The 22,485-nt window shown below is 48.0% G+C and overlaps 1 protein-coding gene across 4 annotated transcripts in view; it reads right to left on the minus strand.

Moving 5' to 3' along the window:
- Positions 1-3,051: 3,051 nt before the first annotated feature.
- Gfod1 (glucose-fructose oxidoreductase domain containing 1) overlaps positions 3,052-22,485 on the minus strand; it is a 98,265-nt gene continuing 78,831 nt past the window's right edge. For all 4 annotated transcript variants that reach the window (XM_005066351.4, XM_013110653.3, XM_040755896.1 and 1 more), the window contains one exon: positions 3,052-9,291. In XM_005066351.4, coding sequence (XP_005066408.1) covers positions 8,372-9,291 — 920 coding nt within the window. In that variant the 3' untranslated portion in view covers positions 3,052-8,371. The remainder of the gene's footprint in view (positions 9,292-22,485) is intronic.

Here is a 22,485-nt window from a genome sequence, read left to right on the forward strand (position 1 = left end):
CATGAAACGTGGACTGGACATTACAGACTGTCTTGCTATTCCTTAAGCAATAAGTCTAACAGCTATTTGCATAGTGTTGACATTGCATTTGATATTTTAAAACATCTGGTGTGTGTGTGTGTGTGTGTGTGCGCGCGCGCACCACACTATGCATGTGGAGGTCAGAGGGACAACTCTTAAAAGTTGGTTCTCTCCTTCTACAGTCCACATGAACTCTCAGGGATCAAACTCAGGGTTAGCCATAAGCACCTTTACCCACTGATCCATCTCACCCACTCCTATGTTTGCTATAAGTAACCCAGAGATGATTTAAAGTATATGGAGGATAATGTAGGGTCCATGAAATGTCATGCCATTTTACAGGAAGGACCTGAGCCACCCATGGGCTTGGGCATATGTAGAGATGCTGGACCAAATCCCTCTGGGATACTAAGGGACAACTGTAATTGCCCTAGAAAACCTCCCTTTAAGTTATTTAATCTTCTATTTTCACAGATCAACTGAAGGGAAAAGTGTGGTTTGCTCCAAAGCAATCTGAATCTGTGTGTAATTAGGAGATAAAGGTACTTCTGTAATTAGTACAACATTTTAGAGGAAGTCCAGGCACCCCGTTAGATTCTGTGGAGTTTATCTTGCAGACCTGTGGCTGGGCCTCAGTCTTGCCACATAGGCAGTCATAGCTCAGGAATTTACCCAGCAGATGCAGACTCAGAGATAAGAGTCAAGGGAAGCCCAGGCTTGAAGGAGCAGGCAAAGGCATTTGAAGGAAGGGTTTTACTGGCACAAGCTTTCTCCAAGCAGGTTTTGTTTCCAGAGAGCTACAAAGCTGTGTGTTGTCACTTTGAGCCAACTCTGTGGGAAGAAGTACTTTTCATCTCATCTAGCTGTCTTGAACAGCCTTTAACAGGGGGTGGAACAAAGTCTGGAGAGACCCAGCCGATGAGACCTTTTCTGCTCAGGCAAGAACAAGGCAGACGTGACTCAGTAAGTAGGACCTTATTGCTTAAATTAGTGATTTTCCCATTTTAACACAGATTTCCACATACTTTGTATACATGTGATTCACCATAAAATATGGCAGTACTGCATTTTTAATGGAACCAACCAGACTTGTCACAATAAATACAGAAATACATGAGAAGAATAGAAAATCATAAAATAATAAATACTGATGTAGGTTAATCCCAGAATTTAAGAGGCAGAGGCAGGTAAGTTCAAGGCAAGCCTGGTCTATATAGTCAGTTTCAGGATAGCTAGTGCTCTGTAGAGAAGCCCTGCCCCCCCCAAAAAAAGGTAGGAAGGGAAACTAGAAGGTGGGGCTGTTTTTAGGGGTGGGATGGGGTGGACAGACAGATATGGGAGAACACACGGAGTTCCCATTTGGCCCATGAGGAACCTGGATGGCGTGCTAGAAAACTGTGGCCAGTGCATAGGGCAGTAGTCAGAGCCTGGCAACAGGCCTAATCTAGTCTATGACTCCACGTGAAGCAGGGCAGATGGCGTATTCCTAATCCATGCTTGGTCCCAGTGTAGTTGAGATTCTCGGGCATGCTCCACTTGCTGGTTTTGGGGGAGTCTGGGTTGATGTTTGAGGATTGGGGAATATGGGAATACTGGTTGAGCATCCCTCCTGGGAAAATCCAAAGCCAAAATGCTACAAAGTTCATTTTGGTGCACAAAAGGCTTCAGAATTCAGAGCATTTGGGCTTTCAGATTTTTCAGGTTAGGAATATTCAACCTGCATGATTCTTGTTTTATGAAGCAAGAAATGATGCCAACTTTGGAGCAGACAGCATCACACAGAAAGCCTACAACCTGGGAAAGAAGACTTAGTTTCTAGACTGAAGTGTGTCTAAGTACTTAGGATTGCGATTTGCATTGAGCGTTGGTTTCCGGGATAGCTCACTGGGAGAAGTGGAGAGGCTGCAGTCCAATCTCAACAAAAGCCACCATTGGGCAGGTGGTTCTTTCATTTTCCTGCACTGCCTTGATTAGAACTGATGAGGTTCACTGAAGAATCCAAAGGTGTAGTATTATCCTGGGTAATGTACTCGTGTGTGTGGATGCAGAAATTTGCAGGAAAAAAAGATGTTATGAGGGGATGGATTGTGTGCATGTTGGTATCTGTGAATAAGGAAGTTTTGGATTTTGTGATACTAATTATCTTTTTGAGCTGTTAAAGTAAAGGGAAGGTGCAGACCAGAAGAAACGATTGTGCATTTTCTGTTAAGGCATAACAGAAGGAAGGTCAAGCCTATCTATCATGGGGGACTCCATATAATGCAGATTTCCAACTAAGTTGAGCTCAGTCCAAAATGGCTGTCCTCAAATGCTGTAAAACACTAGGCAGACAAAGATGCTCTTAAGAGAGCTTGTCAGGAAGTGCCTTCTTGTTGGTTTGGGAGCTTCTGAGACAGGATCTCATGTAGCCCAAGCTGACTCAAACTTGCTCTGTTTGTGGCCAAGGATGGACTCAAACTTTTGGTTCTTCTGTCTCTACTTCTAGAATACTGGGATTATAGGTATGTACCACTGAATTGGCATTATGATATTGACCGAGAACTTTTTTATCTTATTTTATTTTTTATTGTTTTGGTTTTTCGAGACAGGGTTTCTCTGTATTGTTCTGGAACTTGCTCTGTAGACCAGGCTGGCCTTGAACTCACAGAGATCTGCCTGCCTCTGCCTCCCAAGTGCTGGGATTAAAGGTGTGCACCACCAACGCCCGGCTGAGAAAATTCTTAACTCTGCTCCTCTGATGTAAAAGCTGTGCTTTTATCTTCTCTGGTCTAGCCTTTGCCACACACTCACATGCACACCCAAAGCCTTAAGTAGGCTCTATTTCACCATTTTCAGAATAGTGATTGATTTGAAACAGATTGCTCCAATAGATATTCAATGATTCCCACCTTTTCAGCTTCATGGATGATGACAGAACCCTCAACCCAAAGCCCCCTCCCTCAAAAATACCCTTTCTGCTTTAGAGCCCACACACTGAGCAGCCCCCAAGTCAAAAGCATCTGGGATTAGAAAAACACGACCAGGCCGGAATCACTTCTTTGAAGATTTTATTTGCAGCTTTCAAACTTTCTCCCACCAACACTCATCCCATCAAAGCCATTCATGAACAGCTGAAAGCAGTGTTGTAGCAGTCCAAACAGCTGTCTGAGTGTGCCTACCCTGGTCCAGAGCATCACACAGGCACCAGGGGTTATCATCCACTCAGCCTGGAACTGCAGAGGGAGGGCAGGCCAACTCCAACTCCCTATCAGTTTGCCTTGAAAATATTAAGCACTGTTGCATTTGTTCTCCTTTAGTTTTTAAATACCTTTCCAAAATTCTGTATTTTTTGTTTAATAATAGAAAACAGAAAGTAAAACCTTCTATAATTTATAAGCTATCTTTTGCTATCTACATTATATATAAAATATAGACTCTGTTTTACTTTATAACACACATCTTTTCCCTTTGATAAATAACTTTAAAATATCTAGTATACATGCCTTGACTTTTTATATATAAGTTTGGTTTTATACATACACATACATACATACTCACATTTGTAAAGCAATAAATATACACTTGACAATGACAACCAAACCAATTCAATTTTGGTTTTAAAAGAGGACATGAAAACAAATGACATACTATAAAAGCACCAGGCAGCAAACAAAGCCATAATTGCTAGAAAGTTCTCCCTCCCCTAAACAAGGGACAGGGCAGAATACAGGGACAGGGAAGGGCAGGTCATAGGCTTTTGCTTCTTCACCTGGGATGTCACTTAGCACTACAAATAAGCCATTGCATTTCTTAGAAGCTATGGGGCTCATTGAACAGCCTAGCCCTTGTGGTGGCTGCAGGGGACAGCAGAGAGCTGGACAGGGCACAGGAGACAACACTGACACAGTGACTCCATGGCCGTGATGACTTCCCTGCTCTACTGGCCCAGGCAAGCTTTGATCACTGCACTAAGCATCAAGCATTTCAACTAGAATGTTCTTTTGATCATTCTGTTCTCTGCTGGTATAAACAAAAGGCTGCAGCAGATTTGAGAGTATTCAGTAGTGCAACATGTCAGTGGCCTGGAAGAGAGCCAGGGCTTCATTGGCCCTCTCAAGGGCTCCAGCAAATAAGAACCCTGATGCAGGGAAGAAAAGGCCAGTTGGGTCACCTACCTTCTCTTTACTGATACAATCGTTCAGATTGCCAAACTCTAAGGAGACCACCAACCACACACTTTTGAGAAGTACAAGAGGGCGTAACAGCTCTGCAGAGAAGTTCTGGAAGCTCCAGCTAAACTGAGAGCATGACCCACCGGCCAACACCGACCAGGGTGGGCCAGCAGAACAGCACAAGTGCTGGAGAAGACCCTGAAGCCACACTGAAGACTCGTGAAATGTTCCCTTCTTCACCCCTCCCTTGCCCAAAGGAAACAAACAGGATGATCTAGCAGGTGCTATTTCCCTCAAGTTCCCCAGTGTCATCACCTTGTCCTGCAAATTTCAGGGGTTTGGTGGGCAAAGGAAATCAGCGGTGAATGGAATAAGAGTCATTGGCTAGTGAGAGTCAAGATTTGCATTCAGCACCGGGACAACAGGCAACAGTAGAGTGGGCCTCAAGTCTGACTATGTCCCCTAGTCTCCAGAAAGGTGCAGATTAGAGAGAACCCTTCTGCTATAGAAACAGGTTTTCTGAATACCTCCAAGACACAGTTGAGGCTAGAGGTGTAGCTGAGTGGTAGAGAGCGTGCCTAGCATGCACAAAGCCTTGGGTTCTGTCCCTAACACACACAGTCTTGTAACATGTTTGTAAAGTATGGGTTTATGTGTCACAGCTCAGTGAATACTGTCCATCAAGGGTCTGCGCCCTCATTCTGGCCTTTATCACCTAGCCAGATTGATCGCCTGGATGAGCCTCCCTTCCCTATGTGGTAGTCCTGGAGAGGCAGTTAAGTCAGGGAGAAACTGAGAATCAGGAAAATGGTCTTCCCAACGTGGATCTACCACTAAAAAAGTGGATGACCTTGGCCATTACATTCCTCTCTGGGATGTCAAAGGAAGAATCTGATAGATGCCACTGAAGTCCTCTCATGCCCTATTGGCTTGACTTTCTCCCAGGGCATCCTTAACAAAGCTTATTTCCTCCAGTACCCACTGGAAAAAGAGACCTGATCAGAAACCTAATTCATAACCAGGAGTCAAGTTCAATAGCTACACTCGCTGGACAAGATGAAGTATTGATGGAACAATGCACACAGCTAAAACCCAAGTTCCCAAACAAACCCCAAAGCCCCCCTTCCTGGGAAAAGATGTCTTCCTATGTTACACTCAGGCCCCAGCAACAAAACCCAAGGCCACCTATCACAGCTAACAATGCTTAGAAAGTCCCCAGTGCTGAGGGTTGCTGAGTCATTTACAATTAAAAATCAACATAGGAAATCCATTTAAAAAGAAGCTGAGTGACATTTCCATTTGGGAAGGGGAAGAAAAACCAGCCACTTCTGTTTGCAGTGGTAATTGCCAACTTGCTGGCAGGACATCAAATTCAGTATCCTGCTCAACAAGGAGAGTGTTGTGGATCTCAGCCACTCTTCTTACAGTTGCTCCTTGGGGTGGGAGCACACCCCCTACAGGCTTCATGAGGAATGCTTGTTCTGGCAAGAACGACAAAATTGCAAAGTTGTGGTCTGCTCACTCTGTGTGGCTTTGGGCATGTTACATCTTCATATATACACAGAGGGAATGGGACAGTACTCCATACTATTTTTATAGACAGTAAGATGTGCCTACAACACTCTGCATTTGGTGGGTAGCCAGGTGACACTGGACCTTGAGTGCTGACAGGATCTAACACTGTGGGTTGTGTTGCCAAGGAAACAAAGATGCTCTGAAGGAATTGCATGATGCAATTTTATCGCTGAGAGGAGAAGTCTTAGAGGAATTGACAGTGGCCACGGAGGAGTTCTAGACTCCAAACTTTGCAGATAAACCCCAGAACATTTCCAAACACATGTGTATACTTGCTTTAAAATCTGGACTTCTGTAGAGTAGGGGTGTGTGTGTGTGTGTGTGTACAGGAAAGGCAAGGGGAAAATGAATGAGAAGGCCCCAAAAAGCCTCCATTCTACCAGGCCTTTAAGCCATGTAAAAGAAATTAGAAAGCGACTGGTTGTTGCCAGGACTTAGATCAAAGTCAGTTGTGGAATGTTGTTGAAAACTTGGATTCCAGCCTCACATAGCTGCTGCCAATCAAGAATCTGCACGTGGGGACATCAAGGGCTGAAGGAGCACTACAGAAGCCCCTGAAACCATCTGCTGCCCTTTTACATTCAACGAACCACCTGCCCCCATCCCCTCCTGTTTCCCTCTACCACATGCATTTGTAGATACAATTTCAGTATACGTCCTACTCTTTCAAATAACACATATGCTTTCTTAACCTCAAATGAGAGTTTTTGTTTTAGATCAGGCATGTTTATCACAGGGAAAACGTCAAATATCATGGGGGAAAGTAGAGAAAAAAATTGAACTCTCAAGAATATCTTATTAGGTAAATGACTTGAAAAAATGAACTCCACCAAGTCATCTACCATGCCCCCAATTCTATCCTTAATCACAGCTTTCCAGGGTAGCTAGGGGAAAATTATTTTCCTAGAGAGCAATTTATGAGAGAAACAAACAAAAAAAGGTCTTTGATGTGGCCCTGTACACAGATTGCCAGTTTTGATCTGGAGTGCTGGCCACTAGGGGTGGCAGCTAATTAGAGCCAGGGAAGGTTTTCAATTGACTGACTTTACCATGTTGCAGGAGGGCCCCTAGCAAGGCAACACTCACTCCTTGGTGGTAGAAAATGACCATCATCCCACTGGTGTGTGGGCTCCAGTATGAGTGTGACTGTTCTAGGCAGACTGCTTATGGGGACTGGTCTATATATCCCCAGGCTCAAAACTGCCACATGCCAGGTGAAGGTTAGCAAAGCCAACCCAGAAAAAGAGAACTCTCTATTTCCCACGTGTATGTGACCTGACCTTTCAAGACCGGATTCAAATTTTAAAGACTCCTGTAGTGATATTGGAGGATGGCGAACATTTACAAAGGTGTGTCTATGTAGCAATAGGCTTGGTCTAAGCCAGTCCTTGGCCATCTCTAGTTTCACATGGAGAGTAAAAAGACAAGGGGACCAGGAGACAAAGTAAGAGATTTTTTGTTTTTTCCCTATTGTGAACCTTCTCCACCTATGTATGCCCCTCTTGGGGATCTAAATTCCTATTTTAAGAAACACTGTTCCCTGTTGGCTTTTTGTCTGAATACCTATTCAAAAGTTTCCAGCAGTCAGAACCCTGAAAGGCAAGGCCAAAGGTAAAGGAAAGAGCCTTGACTCTTCTTAAGAAGGAGTCTATGGGAGTGACGCTAGCAGCTTCCTATTTAAACCCACAAATGTCTAATCTTTCTTCAGCGTGGCAGTTGGGCTTGCAGTAACTGGGGCTGGGCTCATGTTCTGCTTTTGGGGAGCCCATACAGCAACACCCAGGTCTGTAGCTGTCCTGACCTAGGCAGGCAGCTACAGCCAAGCCCATGTGACCTGTGGCATGCTTAGCGCTGCCCAGAGAGCCTCGTGGCAGGACAACTTGATTGCCACTCACACCGGGTTCCACCACCCACTGAAGGGGGGATGTGAAATGGCTCCTTGCAGCTCGTCTGTCATCTTAGTCACCTCGTCCACTCTCCATCACAGACACCCACTGTACCAGGGGAACAGCAATGAGCCAGTTAGACGGGCCCTCGTGCTTCCTAGGACACAGAGAAACCAAGAAGCCGTGCACTCTGCTACCAAATACTTTCCCCTCAGATCCTTGAAGTAAAACGCAGTGGCTTCCGGGAATTACAACTTTCTCACCGGCCCCACCCACCACCTCCTCTACCCCTCTACACCAAAAAAACCAAAAACCTTTGCAGACATTTGGTGGTGTGCCTTCTCCTGCCAGTGGGGGGCGCTGACAGAAAGCCTAGCTCCCACTGAGCTTGTCACGGGATACACAGCCTTAGCTTACAAAGAAAGCCAAGGTATGTAGATGGATGAGGTAGGGCAGGGGGCAAGCCCTCCTTGCTTCTCACAGTAGTGGACTACAAGGTGCTAGTTAAACCGCCTTCCTTTTATCTGATACCCAATTAGGATGGCACACCCTCTTGAACATGAAATCCACCTACCACCACCTATGATTGGGACCCTCTGCCTAGGATGGGAGCCGCCTTCTTACGTGCTATGCATTCATGCTGTCCCTCCCGCAATCCCCACCCACGGCTGCCCTCTCCACAGTGCGTTTCCCCCTAAGTGGCCCCACGCAGCAGGTCGAGTCCGCCAGGTCCCAGTGCTAACAGTAGAGGGACATCCTGCTTCTGCGCATAGCTTCACTGATCAGGTAAGCGGGGCTCAGCTCCGGCTCCTCTGTCATGATAGCAATGTTCTGCCACTCTCCAGTCTGGCTGGACCTCTTGATGGTGTCTACCACGCAGAGAGCATACAGGCAGTCGTCAAAGGTGGCAGCCATGGTAAGAGGCCTGCCGTCCCACGTGCGCCGGTCATCCTGATCCTGGAAGGCCTGGCGCACTGCCTGCATCATCTTCATGGTGCCCCGCAGGTAGGGGGAGGGGATGTCGCTGAATGCCTTCTCAGGCAACAGGGAGTTGCTCACCGACGTAGTGTCCTGCAGCAACAGCTCCTGCTCCGGGGCACTATTGCGCTGCCCGTAGAGGTCAGTGCCCACTGCCAGGAGACGCCCAGCAGAGCCCACCACAGTCACGTCCTGCTTGAACTCTCCAGGAACGTTGAAGTTCAGGGTAACGGTGCAGCACACTCCACCCTCCAGCACCATCTGGAAGGTGCAGAAGTCATCGCTGGTGATCTGCCGGATGCCCTTGATGTGGTCCGTCTGCTTTACAAAGGTCTTGAGCAGCCCGTGGACCTTCACGGCCTTCTGGCCTGTGAGGAAGGTGAGCAGGTCGATGATGTAGGTGCCCACGGAGTGCAGGCCGCCACCGCCCATCAGGTCGTCGCAGCTCCAGTTGTACTTCTTGCCTAGCAGACTGCCACTGTGCACCTGCACCTCGCACACCAGCAGCTCGCCCACGTAGCCCTCCTCGATCAGCTGCTTCATGCGCCTGAAGGCGGGCAGGAAGCGCAGCACGTTGCCCATGATGCTCATGAGCTTGGGGTAGTAGTGGGCTGCTGACATCATGCGGAAGGCGTCTAGTGGCGTGGCAGTACGGTCACAGATGACGTTCTTGCCTATACCTGGGGAGAGCAAGAGCAGTAGATCAGTATGCTGTAAGGAGCGGAGCCCTGGGTCCTGTTGCACAGTCTTGTTTGACCTAGAAGAGTACTTTATCCTGCTGACTAGTGTGTGCAAGGCCCTGGGTCCGATCACCAGCACCACACACACAAGTACATCCTACATATTTCAATACTCCTTGAATTATTTTTAACATTAAGTTAATGAAATCTAAAGAGTAAGGCTTAATATACTTTATATTGATCGAAACAGAACTATTAGAGTTATTGATCTAAAGAGTAGTGCTTAATATACTTTATAGCCTGTCTGCATTAAAAAATATACTAATTTCTAAACGCAAAATGCTTTATTTGATGGCTTTACAAATGTGTAAAGAAAGAATAATAGATGTTTATTTGTAGCTGGGCAGTGGTGGCGCAGGCCTTTAATCCCAGCACTTGGGAGGCAAAGGCAGGTGGATCTCCAAGTTTGAGGCCAGTCCTGTCTACAGAGCTTGAATACTGGGACAGCCAAGACTACATAGAGAAACCCTGCCTTGAAAAACAATTATTTACTTGCGATGATATATTATTTATGATTGAATAAAACTTGCCTGGGGGTTCCGAATGCAAAGCTAACCACACACCGTAGAGGTCAGACAGTGGTGGTACAATCCCAAGACTCAGGAGACAGAGACAGATGGATCTCTGTGAGTGCAAGACCACCCAGGGCTACAAGAGTGAATCAGTCTAAAAAGAAACAGCTCACACAAAGGAGATCTCAGTACTTAGGATCACACCTTTAATCCCAACACTAGGGAGGTGGAGACAGGAGTAATATGACTGGGCGGAGAAAAGAAAATAAAGCAGGAGAACTCAGAGCATTTGCCTCTGAGGATTCATGGAGACAGGATCTCCATTTCAGTTTGGTAGAGGCAAGAGCTACCGGCTTGACTGCTTTGCTTCTCTGATCTTCAGCTTGAACCCCAATATCTGTCACTGGGTTTATATTATCTGTGTTATATTTACTTATAAAATGCCTTTGAAATATTTACTTATTAATTATATAGTATCTTTTTATGTATAAAATATTTCACTAAAATTATCACATACATAAGAATTATGTTACATGGAGTTTTAATAAAGCTGCATTATTAAAAATATCCTTTCTAGAGAGAAAAAGAGAATAACTGTATATGTAAGTTCAGGTCCTAGGCAGCTAAGGCAAGTCCCACCATGAGGAAGTGCTTCCTTTGGAGGAGAGAGGGCTGACAAAAGGGTCCATACTGTAGCCCATGCCTAGCCCAGAACCTCCAGCAATCTTCCTGCTTTAGCCCCTGATTCTGAGATTACAGGCACGAGCCTCCACTCTCAACCAAACGCGTCTTAATGACACTCGTTGACAGCTTTGTGGCTGTTCCTCCCCAACCCCAGGATTATATTTGGCATTTAATTTGCATTCTGTTGGAAGTGGTCACTGACAATGCTTAGTGTTACTTGAATATTTTTCTCAAGCCATAAAGAGCCCTGTATTCATTACATTTTAGGGGTGGGTAGTACCTGCTTCTTCTTCCATCCCCATCTGTCCCTGGATGGGCTTATTGCTTTTGGCCAGTGGAGGTAGGTCAAATAAGAATGGGCATCCTACTATGTCAGTAATGGCTGTATAAATTACAGGGCACTGCAAGATTCCTCTCTGAGCCCTTTATAGACTAAATGCTTGTGGGTCTGGAGCAAACAAGAGATCAAAGGAAGAGAGAACCACAGAGACAGAGAAAGGGGTCTATTCTGCAGAAGCCAGGAGTCTGAGAGGGAGAAAAGCAACTCTGTTGGACCTGGAGAAGCAACAACTGGAGTTTGAGCACACAGACTTGTTAGCCAGCCAGGTAAGATATAGTAGGTGAGCTACAGGGTCAAAGCATGGCCTGACGTACATAGGCCCTCAGATGGGGGCGTGGCCACTCAAGCTGCAGAAGAGGAGGAGAGCCCAGGGAAAGGGAGCTGATGAATCACAAGCCTAAAACTCACTTGTCCAGACTATGGGTTTGACAAAAATCTTTGAAGTCTTTAAACAAGCTGAGTTTGCAGAAGCCCTGTAATTAAAGATGTCTGGATAGGGGGTTGCCAGGACAAGGGCCCTTCAGTTCCCCACAGGACAAACTAGCCAAACAGAAGTGACTGGTACAAAGTGGAGAAAAGACACACAAGAGATACCCATGATCTTCCACAGGCACCCATAGTTGCAGTTCTCAGTGACAGCATGAAGCATACAGAGTGCCTGAATCTGCTTGCCAGTTCCATACAGCTGTCCCTTCTGACACACACGCACAGTAAGAGAAGCCTTTTGAACTCCTAGAAACCAGATGAGGATGGAGGTTCTGGCAGGGGGATGAGGTAATAATGGTTTGTATCACCAGATGCCATGTCTCTATATCACACAGTGCTCTGACAACAGGTTCATGCTGCCAAGGACAGATGCTCATGTAAACAGATCATCCCTGCAAGGATGGGTGACAAATACTGCTGACATCTGTATTCCACCTGTGGAGTATGGGCTCTGGCAGATGCTATACCCTACCTCAAGTTCCCCCAAATCAAACCATCTCTATTGGACATGTGAATGACGCTTCTTGAAATTTTTTTCTATTATGAAAACTATGAAAGGAAAACAATCCACTTCACCACATACACCCCAAATGATCTGTGAAAGGGTAGACCCTGAAGCTGTGTAGACAAAATGATTCTGGGGAATACTCTGGAAAACGGAAGATGAATATACACAGTATACCCCCATGCCGAAATCCATGGATAGACCCTTGTGGGCACAGCATCTCTTCCTTTGGGATGTTGATGCACGCTGCGGATCCTCACATCCAGCAAGTGCTTCAAGGATGTAAACTAGATGTTGTCAGTGTCATGGCCATAGCTAGAGTCCTGCACACATCGTCACCTGGCCCCAACCTGCGGTCTGTGACAGCCATGCTTTGCAGATGGGTTTTGGTAACCTTTGTGTACTCTATCCTTGAACATCATAAGCAATTCTAGAAAACTCAAAAGTGCTTTATACATACTATTTATAAAACAAAAACTTGGGAACAGTGTAGATGGCCAAGATTGGGTAAGGAAACGGCAGTGCAGCCTCCCAACAGAACAGCAAGCTATCGTAGGAGATGACACCCACAAAGAATGCTCAATGACAAGCAAGATGATTATGATGCAGTGGTGTATGAACATGTGATAACTTCATCGCTCTTTTAGGAGACAAAAACACGTGCTGGAAGGGAAACATCACAGCGTTTACACAGTGGTTTACTCTTAACTCTGGTCACTAGATTGGGACTGATTTTTCTCCTTGGCAGTCTATAGACTGAATGAGGGGCCTGACACAAACGTAGTGAGTCCTCTGTCCCTGAGCCAAAGCCCTCCCAAGATCTGCGTATGTTCTTCATAGCCTGCTATGATCAGAAAAAAAGAAATCCCAGGTTTTTCTAGTGATTTTGTTCTCTACACTTGCAGGAGATGGGAGACTCTACTCAGTGATGGGAAAGGACCCTTTTCTCTTGGACTCCTAGAGCTCTGGAGGCTCGGGCTGTGTGCATGCCCCCTGCTCCGGCTGTTAGAATCTCTTTGCAGTTGGTGATGGGGGGTGAAGACAAGGTCCTTTTGCATGCTAGGTAAGACCTCTGCCAACAACCCACTGCCCTACCTTCCTTCTAAGTTATCCAGGCAGAACTTTAGAACCTCCAATAGCCCACAAAACTGTCATCCTCCTGCCTCGACTTCCCTAGTTGCCAGGATCAGAGAGCTGCATCACCAGAGTAAAAGCTGCTTTGGACTCACCATGTTCAGTCTCAGGAGACAGACTGTGGCTTCTTTAAGGAGAGGATGGGAGGGCCATTGCCACCATCCCATATCCTGGTGGCAGAACACCACATCAGGTGTGGTAGAGCACACCTCACAGCAGATGTGTCTTCCCTCAAAGGCAGAGGACCCCAACCATGGGAAATTCCAACAACCTCCCAGAATATTCATACTGCAGTAAACTCAACAAAGGCCCCGGGAACACATGGGCTCCATCTCGCTGCACACACAGGAAGGACAAAGCAGATGAAAGGCAAAAAAGTGGCTGAGAAAAAGCATTTGTGGTTTCGCAAGCCCCAGACATTGCCCGAACCCTGGGAGAGCTCCATCAAAGACCTCTGGTGTTCTCTGCAATGGGATCAGGCAGGCATTCTGTGCACGCTGCAGCTGTGACCAATACTAGCCACCTTATGACTTCACCCCAGTGACTGGGGATTGTCATCCCACAGCTCCAAACTCATCTGGCTCACGGAGAGACCCGTCCCTGTGCCCAGAAAGAAATCTCTTGGGATACTGCCACATCTGTCCACGTGGTCCTGTGTGACCAAGAGCACATCTTGGGGCCTTCTGGGGAAGGTTTCTTACTGGTCCTTTCCATGGACCTCTGTCCTTTGTAGAATGACATAGACCTTAAACTAGGTCTTTAGAGACCTCTATATCTAAACTTCAGTTTTAGAATCAGAACCCCCATCAACATATAAAGTGTAGCTACCTGGTTATTGAGATGAAAGATAGGGACCTTCCCTGTGTAAGCATGGAGCTGAAGCTGAGAGACAAGAGCCTAAATGGAGGGTAAAGATACTCTTTGCCAGGGGTAGAGAGTGGGGGTCTTCATCAGAAGCAGAAGCTGGTGCCCTCCTGAGGTCATGGCTTCTTCCAGCCTGCCGAGTATGTTTTTTGTCACTGGGCTAAAAGCCCATGGCCTTCACAATGAATCGATGCTACAGAGGGAAGACGTTTCCAACTGTGAGATACTAAAACCACCTATAAGCAGCTGTTTCCCTCATCTCCTCCAAGATCAGAACTCTAAGTTGTGACTGAGTCCTGACTCAGGTCTTGACCTCCAAGAGACCAGAACATCTGTGGGCTGGCCCTTCATGCAAATACTGGTCCACATCCTGGGAATGTAGGTGAGGAGCTTCTCATGGACAATCTGGGGAAAGACACCCACTCTCTGATCTCCCATGGAGCAGGCAGAGGGTGGTGGCTACCCAGGAACCAGAGCCATCCAGGAAGAAGCAGCCAGGATCTTCAAAGCATACCCCCCCACACACACTCCTTTATCTAATCAGTGGAATCTTCAAGACCGATGCCAGGTTCCCACACTTCCTCCTGATCATTCCGTTGTGCTGACAGTCCCTTATCTTCTGGAAGCCCTGGGCAGCTGTCCCAGCAGACTGGCAAAACCCCCAAAAGACATTCCATCAGATATGGCTTCCTTCCCTTGTCGGAAGGTAAAGAGAAGTCTTTTATGCAGATAACTTCTTACCCTAACTTACACCCTGATCCTTGACCTCTTCGGCAGGTAATTCCTCATCTTAATTTATAGTTGAACCTCCAATACTTCCAGACCCTGGGACCAGCAAGTGAGGAAGAAGAATAGGAGCTCCCAGTCCAATCAGGCAATGAGTGACTACAGGATGCAGATCATCCGAGAGAGAGGCTAACAATGCAATACACAGCCTGAAAGTCGGCTGCCTGATTGCTCTGGGCAAGCAAGAAAGAAAGCTCTGTTCAAGAGGTATCATTTTAGCTGAGTTCTGAAGCATGTGTAGGAGTTTGCCTATTCAACCATCAGATGATGTCCCTTTTAGAAAATGATCTAAAACAAAGGTACTTACTTAACTTGAGATCCTAGCAGCCCCTGAGTGTGGACTGCTTACAAAAATACTGGGCCTATTGTAAAGCACAATTTCCTGAAGGTTAGGCTTATTAGATACCTAAAAGAACCTATCATTCAAAAAAATAAGCTGGGGGTCTAGAGAAATGGTTCAGTGGTTAAGAACATGTGTTCCAGAGGATCTGAGTTCAGTTCTCCGCACCCACATCAGGTGACTCACAACAGCCTGTAACTCCATCCCCAGGGGATCTGACACCTCTGGTTTCCATACATACTCCGCACATAAAATTTTTGTATATATATATATTGAGACATGGTCTTACTATGTAGCTCTGGGTGGCCTGGAACTTACTCTGCAGATCAGGCTGGCCTCAGACTCAGACATCCACCTGCCTCTGCCTCCTGAGTACTGGGACCGAAGGCGTTTGTCACCACACCCAGCACTGATTTTAAAATAAAGTCTTTTGCTGTTGCTGCTTAAAGGTTAAGCAGAACCAAGTGAAGAAAAGAAACAGGAGTGCAAGCCAAAGTCCTGGGCACGGCAGACACTGTCATCTCACTGTCCGGCCACCCAACGTAGAACAGGCTGCCAGCTCCACGTACAGTAGGCTCGCCTTTGAGTCTAGCCCTCTCTCCATCCACTCTTGTCCCAACTTTTCCCAGTCCCTGCTCCACACCCCCAACCCTCCAGTCCCCCCCCCACACACTTTGAGAAGTAACCATGGATAGCCTATCCAATCCCCCTCCACCGGGCCACTGCCCCATACAAACTCCACTGAAGAGACAAACCCCACTCTTCATCTGCCTGAGCATCTGACGGAGACAAGTTCCCAATTCACAACACTCATGTGATCATGGAAAAAAAAGAGATACTGCTTCAAATAGTAAGCACAAGGGACTGGAGAGATGGCTCAGTGATCAAGAGCACAGACTGTTCTTGCAAAGGACCTGAGAGAGTTCTGTGCCTAGCACCTATGTGGTACAACTCACAGCTACCTGTAATTAGCTGCAGGGACTCTGATGCCTCTGGCCTCTGCAGGCACCTGCATTCATGTGCATACACCTCATCCCCTGACACACACATAACTTCAAATACTTTTAAAACAGCAACTCCAGCCTTGAGTTAAGCCCTTACTTTCTCCCCAAAGAGGCTAAATGCTTTTGTGCACTGTTGTACTGTTAATCTTGGGAGGCAGGCACAAATACTGTCACCTCCTTACAGATGTGGAACCAGTCAGATCTGGGACTTGAACTGAAGTCCATCTGGTCTTGTACACTGTTCCTGTCTCTGGGCACCCTAGCTTAAAGCTGGTGTGTTGGTTCTTTGCACATGTGTGCATCCTGCTACATGCTCCCCATTACTGCTGGTTTACAGGGGCCTGTGCACACAGAGCATGTCTTCAGCAGGCAGCCCCAAAGGAGGCTGGGAAGAGAGCGTGCGACTGCAGTGAGTGAGCACCTGAAATCAGGGAGATGGGGCTGGGGAGCCTCATGCATAGCTGGGTGGCATTGCAAGTCTCAGAGCAACCTGATTCAGTTTCCACCCTGATTCTGAACTTGAGATGGAAATGGGTCAGGGTGACCCATATTCAGCTCCTTTGTCACTGCCCCGGGTGCCGTCACTGGGCTCGGAAAGAGGGTCACCAGTAAGGAAAGGAAATGAGCGTGGCTGACAGTGACAAGACCTGAAATTGAACTGAAGGAGCCACGTAGACTTTTCTAGGCTGGACTCCCCCCAAGTCCAGCACGTACCCCACCATCTCCTTTACAGACCTTCCCCATGGAGGCAGAACAGAAAGGTGATGGAAAATTATGGGGACACGGGAAGGGTAAGGAGACCTCTACTCCAGAGTCTGCCTGGAGCCCCTCACCAGCACAATCCACAAAGGTTGCCTGCACACAAGAACATTTCTTATGTAGAAATATTGATAAAGAAGAATGTTAAAATAGCAGTAAACCCCAGCTCAAGGCCTGGATGGATGTAACCTGAGGAAGGGGCCTCAGGCCACCTCACAGACATTAATGTATTTAAAATGGAGGTGTCCTAGCTTCCTGTGTCCCTATGATCCAGAGTTCACCTTATTACAGCCGGGTCAGATGCCCCTCGGGAACCTCTCTGTGATCTTAAACTCCTTAGCAACCCCTTGAAGATCCTAACCAGAAATTACCTAAGTCCCACATATACTGTTATAAAGACAGTAAAGTGTGACTTCTTCCAGAAGCCCACGCCTCAGTAAGTCACCTTCCTTCCATGGCTCCTTCCCACTGGCTTGGCTTCTTGTATTTGATAAAAATGCCTTTTAATAAGCTCCAGCTGGGATTCCCACTGGCCTATCCTGAGATTTCTTTTCTTCAACAAGGCCAAGGACCTGGCTTTGCCGGAGCTGAGGTCTCTGAATGGAGACCCCCTCGGGCCCTGCTGGCAGCAGCATGGGGCCGTGTCTCCATGCCCACCAACCCCATGACTCCAGTCTGCTGCCCCAGTCCCCTTTTGCAGAGGTGCCCCGTGAGAAACAGAAATCTCCTGTGCCGTTTCATGAGCATTGCTCTAACAGAATGGATAGCAAGGATCACGCCCCAGACACCAGACTTCTCCAGAAGCCTACAGTAACAACTGAAGATGTGCGTTGTTGGGAAGTCGCCAGCCAGCTCCTCCCAGCCTGGACATTCCCAGATGTTTTGTTTTAGATGTGAAATGTTTCCCCTCCTCCATGGGCTCACGATGTTTGCTTGCAAGGTTGTGGAACTTTGGGACGTGGGATCTAGCTAGGGGAAGTGGGTCACAGAAGGCCTTGAGGGTTATATCGCGCGTTCACTTCCTGCCCCCATCTCTGTTTCCTGTTTCTTGGAGTCCCGCCTGCACACTTCCTGCTGCTATGCCTTCCTTTCCTTAATGGACAGAACCCCTCGAACTGCATGGCTCCTATCAGGATTTGGTGACAGCAAAGAGCAGTAACTATACACAGAAGGGACAGGGAAGGAGAGAGAGGCGTGGAGACAGTAGGCCAGTATGTGGGAGATCTGGGGAAGCCCTTCCGTGCCATCGGGGTTACATATGAGGATTAGCAGTTAAGGGCAGGAAGATGGAGGAGAGAAGGAGGGAACCAGCTAGGACTGTGAACAGTTGAGTCCTGCGAAGTAGCCAGCTGATGCCCACTGTGCTTGAGTGGTCATGATTCTGGGGGCAGTCTCTCTTCAGTCTTGATCGCCATTCCCCACCCAGACAGGACAGAATCCAAGGCACCAGCTGGATCCTGGAGTAGAGAGAAGAAAAGCGATAGCAGCCATAATTTCTTCCATCCAAGTAGCCACTTGGGGCAGTTGTGGAAGGTGAGGCAAAAGGCAGAATGCTGGACCATTAGCCCATCAGAGTCAGCAGAAAAGAAAATGGGACAGTCATTAGCCCAGCAGTAGAGGAAAGCAGCAGTGTGGAGTGGGAATTCTCACCACAGCTCCCAGAGTCTCCCTCACAGTCTCTAACATAACTTTACCAGCTGCTGTGTGAAGCCAGTGTGGTCAAGAGAGACGCTATCCTCCCTGTAGGTAAGGAAGACCACAGACTCTCCAAAAAGGGAAGCTGGGGTGTGGTTCAGGTAGAGCAGCTGCTTAGCATGGACTTGGCCTTCCGCTCTATCCCCAGGACAGAAACAAAAGCAATAGGAGAGGAGAAAATAAGCCCAGGAGTGGCAGGATCATCCCAAACCCGAGGTCAGCCGGGGCTACAGAGTTGAGTCTGTCTCACAAAGTGACTGCGGAAGAGGAGGAAGGAAGAGGAGGCAACGGAGGCAACCCTCTTCGAAGGTTGTGCTTTAGATGGGGGACCTGAGCACGTCTGCCCCAAAGGCGTTTGGTTTTGTTGTTGTTTTACAAACGAGACATCTTATACAGCCCAAGTCTCTGGCCTGTCTTGAAAAGTGCAAAGATCTAGGGACATTGTTCCACTCCCCAGAGCCTCCAGCATAACATGGCAGTGGCACACCTATCACCCCGTCCCCACCAGTGCCTCTGCATGACCGACCGCACTGGCTTCTCTTACTGCTGTATGCTCGGCACGCTGCTCCTTGGCTAACTCTCATTTCTCTAGATCAGAGTGCATTAACAGGGTCACTCATCGGGGTCCACAAGGCCACCTGGGGGAGAATCTGCCTCCAAGCGCATTTAGCTGTTGGTTAAACTCGGTTCCTTGCAGCGGTGGGACTTCCCATTTTCTTACCTACAGCACAGCTTCATCTGAATCCAGCGTCCCTGCCACCTGCCATGCACAGATTCTGGGGACTAACTGCCCCCTCCCGCTGGCCGTCTGACTTCCTCCTAGTTAGAACATTCTGGCTTAGCTGACCTCCAGTGAGATCAGATACGACCACCCATGCTCTCCTTTCGGTCACTGAGCTACTCAAGGGAGTACTACCAAGGGGCAAAGGTCATCCTAGGGCACTGCCCGCCAGCGACTCCCAGAAGACTTCCATTTGCACCGCCTTCCAGGAGCTCTAGAAAGCAGCTCTGAGACAGCAGTCAGAGGAGGCAAGGAGCCTTCAGCATCTGCCAGCACAGTGCCCCTCCCTGTGTCTGTCTGCATGCCTTTCCCGGCGATGCTAGCTAGCTCTTCCAACAGTTGTTTCTCCATCAGGGAGACTCAGCAAAGTACTCCAGGGCTTTAAAAAGAACCTATTATTAACCTATTATTAGTCTCCTTGTTACCAAGGTGACAGTGTCCCCACTCGGGCTCCCTCCACACAGCATGAGCAGGTGCTGGGTGGGGCGGCGGTAGGAAGGAAAGGAGAACTCAAACCATTCTGTGCCCACAAAGCACCACACTAGCGCCGTGTGTGGCCCATTTATGGCAGCGGGCACACAGGGGGGGGGGGTCTTAGCAAATATGACTGCCTAAGACCAGTGATACGTACCATGTCCATGCTGCACGGCAGGGCTGTGATCTCTGGCCCCCGTGCTTCTCATTAAAAAGGGGGGGCTATTTACATTTATCACTTATGGGGGTGCACATGTACCATGGCACACTTACGGAGGCCAGAGGGTAACTAGAGGGAGTTGGTCCTCTCCTACTACTGCGTGAGTCAACTCAGGTTGTTAGGCATGGTGGCAGGCATGTTTACCTACTGAGCCATCTCACTGCCCCCAATGCCTCCCATTTGCGGCAGCATGGGGAAGGATCTGTAGTGAATGCCTGAACCTCAGCTCTATCAGAAACATTCAGGAAGAAGTTCCCAGGCCTGGGGGCTTATGGGATGTGGGTGAAGGGCCCGAAGGTGGCAGAGCCTAGTATTTAAAGAGCAGAGGGGAAAGTAAGAAGGGACAGAGGTTGCCCACAGGACAAGAGGGCTGTTGCTCTCTCTTCTTGAGGTCAGCTGTCTGATTACTCCATATCTGAGGCAATCAACCAGCCAGATCAACTGAAATATTACTATCAGGGAGGAGGGTGACTGACGAAACTGGCCACAGTGGCGACAGGGCTCCACAACCAAACAGAAACAAAGGCTCTGCCCTCTACAAGCCAGCACTGGCCATCTTGGCCCAAGGTGCTGTGTGACTGCGTACTTGCGTAAGGCTTTACCTCAAGGAAGGGTACCACGGGGAAAACATGCTCATGACACCTAGGGCGCTGAGACTCACAGTATAGCAGGCCCTTGAAAGAACCAAAGCACCTCAGGTGGCTGAATCCTACCCAAGGAAGCAAAGAGCCAGCATCCTCGTTCCTCAGCCAGGGGAGACAGGTGACATACACCGAGGACCCTGCTGGTGGTCTTCTAGCCTCTAACCCAAAGAGAACAGTGTAACTAGGGAACAGCCACAGTCCCCTCCCATAGCCCCAGGCAAACCAGATCCTGCTCCACCCATAACAGACGGGGATAATTAGCCACAAGCTGTTTCCTAGAGCACCTTAAACTACATTGACACCACACTGCTGTCCAACCTGGGACCCGGCCTAGTTATGGCCACTACCTGGAAACTGACAAGTAACCCAAAGGAAGAGTTGTTTGCGGAGTCTGCCCAGCCCCTCTATCTTCTTACTGTGTTGGAATGTACCCCACCTAAGAGTCTTGGTAGGAGGCAGGGTTTCAGTATGTTAGGTCTCATGGGTGTTTCAAATATCCAGAAATGAGCTCAAGCTGGACGATGGAAGGATTTCTGTCTGGGAGAGAAGCCATCATTCCTCAGGAACTTGTGAAACGGGTCTTCTGTTCCCCAAAAGGAGTCAGTTCCTTACCTCTGACAAACGGGACATATGGCTCTCCATTGGCATATATCTGAGGCACTTCACAGAATTTCAAAGCCCATGCTGGCCTCCAGGCTCCCTCAGCTCCCTCAGTATCACAAGCACTTGTCATACATTTCCATTTTGGCTTCAGACCCTCACAGCTACTCTTCCTTCTCACAATCCACATGATTTGCCCACCACATCCATACGCTATATCTTCTTGCTCTGTCTCTTGCTGTCTCTTGCTCTCTCCACTCTCTCTCTGTCTCTGTCTCTCTCTCTCCCTCTGTCTCTTTCTCTCTCTGTGTGTGTCTCTCTCTCCCTCTGTCTGTCTCTCTCTCTGTCTCTGTCTCTCTCTGTGTGTGTCTCTCTCTCTGTCTCTCTGTCTGTTTCTCTGTCTGTCTGTCTCTGTCTTTCCGTCTCTCTCTCTCTGTCTCTCTCTCTTTCTCTCTCCGTCTCTGTCTCTGTCTCTCTCCCCTCTAGACTGCCCCAGACAGATGCCCCTGGACATTTTCTCCCTTGCTCACAATAAAAAACCTTCTCCTAACAGTGGAGTGGTCACGCCATCAGTTTCGTCACTGCGCCCCTCACACACACTGTACCCTGCAAAGCTGAGCTTGCTTCCTATATGTATAAAGTCATTACACCCTTTACTAAGGGCCGTTCTGAGTACAGAGTGAGGGCAACCGACCTGAGGCACAAAAATGCTCACAATGGCCTGCTGAGGTCAGTAACAGGTAAATAAAAGCTACACAAGGCAGCACTTACTGCGGGAATTCAAAGCAAGTCATTGGCTGAGTGTTAAGTGTGTGACAGTGCAGCAGGTAGGAGGGGTAGGCCTTAAATCCAAAGAGGTCCTAGGCCTGCCTTGGTGCAAAAGTAATAACAGGTGGCCTGCAAGCTCCCAAGAGGCCTAAGAGGGTGAAGTGAGCCATGTACAAGAATTGCACATGGTAACCAATGCCAAGTTCACTTTATGCCATGCTAGCCCAGGCAGAGACTGTGAAAGCATTACCATCTGTCTGGAGTGGCCACAGGGAGACCAGGCTGGACAAATGTAGGGCAAAGGTTGCCCATTAGCTGCATCTAGTTAAATAAAGAAGGCTTGGCTGTCTATGATTAAAATTCTCTGGCTAAATCACAAAACTCAGCTTTGCTTGCTGCTCATGATTTAATCTGTTTTGAACTGGGGTTTCAGACAACTCAGACTGGTCTTGAACTCCCTGTGCAGGAAGCCATTAACTGAGGATGACCCTCCAATCCTCCTGCCGCCACCTCCCAAGTGTTGGGATTATAGGCACAC

This window comes from Mesocricetus auratus, unplaced genomic scaffold, assembly GCF_017639785.1.
Source record: "Mesocricetus auratus isolate SY011 unplaced genomic scaffold, BCM_Maur_2.0 Super-Scaffold_100013, whole genome shotgun sequence".
Lineage (NCBI taxonomy): Eukaryota > Metazoa > Chordata > Mammalia > Rodentia > Cricetidae > Mesocricetus > Mesocricetus auratus.